The sequence below is a fragment of the Cephus cinctus genome, unplaced genomic scaffold (assembly GCF_000341935.2).
Source record: "Cephus cinctus unplaced genomic scaffold, Ccin1 Ccin1_scaffold0325, whole genome shotgun sequence".
Classification (NCBI taxonomy): Eukaryota; Metazoa; Arthropoda; class Insecta; order Hymenoptera; family Cephidae; genus Cephus; species Cephus cinctus.
Window position 1 is genome coordinate 25128 of NW_014333024.1, and position 2893 is coordinate 28020.

Here is a 2893-nt window from a genome sequence, read left to right on the forward strand (position 1 = left end):
ACTTGTTCCAGGGCAGTCCATCGTCCTGCGCTGGCCCATTAGCGAGCCACATTACCAGAGAGTGAGCGCGGCGAGAGAGAAGGACGAGGCGTATTGAGGAAAGGAGAGCGAGAGCGAGAGAGAGAGAGAGAGAGAGAGAGAGAGAGAGAGAGAGAGAGAGAGAGAGAGAGAGAGAGAGCGGGGTCGGCAGCAAGGCGGCTAATAACTGCCGTTTAAAACGCAAAAACAAAAGCCGCCCGCCGGCTTCTCTCTACCTACCTTCAGTCTCTATGGATAGGTGTGTAACGGGGATATATAGGGTTAGGTTAGGTTACGGCTATACCAGGATACACCCGGGTTCCAGTCCCAGCACCTACCACGTGATGCCACGACAGACGTCTTTGGCTTTGTGCCTGTCGATATATGGGGCTCGAGCTTTACTTGGGCTTTTCACGAGGGAAGCTTCGATCCTCGCGCCATAACCTCCCTCCATCCATCCTCCTCTAGGCATCGGAGCGAAGGCGTCAGGGTCATTACCGGATCATTACCTACCATACCTACCGTGCGACGACGATGATGGGCCGGCCCATGCAACAGCTCTTCTGGCTCGCACCACCGGCTTCTCGGCGGCAAACCCGGCTAAATTACAGACTCGGGCGTGTTTCGTTGTTTTGTTGTTTTTCAACGCGCCGAAAGGAAATGAGCGAGCAAACGCGTCACGCCACCCCGAACCTGCTAATTTCTATTCATATTTTATGGCTATTAATTTCTTCGCTGTTACTCGACCGCTTGGCATCCCCCTTCCCTCTGTCTTCTACATCCCCCTTCACTCGTTTCTACTGTCTTTCACTCGCTTGCTCATTCTCCTACTTTATTTGTCTCTTTGAGCCTCACGTTCTTCCTATATTTCTCGCTCTCTCAGCATCGGTCACTCGTATCCACTTTTTTTTTGCGTCTTCGCTTTTATCTTGTTCCCCCCGGTCGACTTGCCCTGTACAGTACAGACGTACGTATGTACTTGCTTAACGGGACCACTCGGTGAGGTACGTGCATACATATATATGTTCGCGGTCAGCACCCACCCGCGGACTTGCTCTTAGGGTCTCTTTTCTTTATGTATTTTTTTCTTTAATATATATCCATTGGTTCGCTCACGGTACCAAAGATGCGTGCGGAGCCCCTCAACCTTTCGATAGACTACCTTCACCCATCAGCGGGTGTAACCTATTATTATCTACCATTTACCTAATGCCCCGTGTCAGCCGGCGGAATAACAGGCTACCACTCGGTGGAATTCCGTGGTATTACGAAATGGGTGTTGCCCTTCGGGCATTCTTGAAAATCTTCGAGGGGGGAAGTTGTCATCGAATTTGGTGGCAGGTTGGCCAGTGTACCCGAAGACGCAACGTTCCTCGTACGCACCTTCCTCGGGGTAATTATATCTCCGGGTCGCAATACTCCGAGCGAGGTCGTAGAATATAAAATACTTGGACGGCAAACGCAGAGAAGAGGAAGAACGAGAATACGTGAGACGATAGCGCGGGTTAAGATCGCGTGAGAAACTATATATCTCGGTAATCCCGTAATCCCTCGGATCAATCTGACCCTAGAGCTAATCGATCTGACCCCCAATCGACGATGTAACACCTCCAATTTTTTCGGACCCAGTTGAAACGACGCCGTCGATACCCCACCCCTTCCACATATCTCCACCCCTTTATCTCCTGGTCCTTTTCATCCAGTTTGGAAATCGACGCCATCTTTTCTTTTTCCTTCCAACTCCTCACTCTCCCTCCCACTTTTCTCCTGACTCGCCCCTTCGTTTCCCCTCTTCTCCTGCCAATATCGCTAATAGAGCGTCCGGTCGCTCGACAGCGATATTTTACGAGAACGAGAAGAAGAATGGCCGTAGACGCGTCGGTGTGTGGTCCGGCACGTCCAGTACGAACGGCGATTAGCCTCGGGCCCTAATCCCTTTCCCTCTTCCTTCCGAGCAGTCCGGCTTCCACGGCTGATCTACGTGCACGCATGGCGGTAGGCGCTGCGCATACGGCAAGCCGCGTACACGCTCACGCTCTCGCACTTCGTATCGTATTACGCGTTAAGCTAGAGACTGCCGGTAACCGAGACGCGCGAACTCCACACCGGACCCATTGTTCCTTGCTTCCCCTGGGTCCTCTGGGTGCCCCCCCTTTTCCTGACGCTGCTGTTACCGCCGTCGTACGTTTGGTAAGGTTGAAGAGACATTTTTGGATCTGTAAAAAAAAAAAAAGACGGACGAGAGGAAATGCGATTGGAGGATTGTTTGATCGAGTATGAAAATCGAGAACTTGCCTTTCGCGGTGGGAGATTGTAAGCGTCGTTTTAGGTACCTTGGATGGATCTGGTAGCGTAATATGGATTTTTGGTTCAATTTTGTTTCAGGGATCCGATGGAACTGATGGAGCAGCAGCTGGTACGATGCGGAGTACCGCCGGTACGACTGTACGAGCATCTAGCGATATCATCACCGGCGGCAGCGGCAGCACTGGGTGTCCAGCAACAGCAACAGCAGCAACAACAGCACGAGGCTGGCTCCCATCCCTTATGGTTACCTACGTCGACGGCGTTGCTATACGGGGGTGTAGCACAGAGCAGGGGCGGCACCCCGTCCCCGTATCCGGGCAGCCCCTCGTTTCCCTACCCTGCTCTTGCGTGGCCCTGGCAACCCCCCGTGGCAATGATCTCCCGTCGTTCATCCCCTTCAGGGGTCAGATATGTCCCCTATCCGGCGCCCTCCTCGACGCCACCGCCACTTCGCGCACGCCCAGCCACCCCCAATTAGCGACCCGCCCACCTTTTCTTCCCTAAAAGACTCATCCGTTTCCCCCATTTTTACTTGAGGAGGCACACACACAACCCCCCCCCCCCCCCC

General features: G+C 53.3%; 1 protein-coding gene across 1 annotated transcript in view; it reads left to right on the forward strand.

Moving 5' to 3' along the window:
• The window catches only part of LOC107266550 (T-box transcription factor TBX20), a gene marked incomplete in the record, with an annotated part of 14048 nt that overhangs the window by 10480 nt on the left and 675 nt on the right, over window positions 1-2893 (forward strand). Inside the window, 1 exon segment of the mRNA XM_015737166.2 lies at window positions 2404-2803. Within this exon segment, the coding sequence (XP_015592652.1) occupies window positions 2404-2803 (400 nt within the window).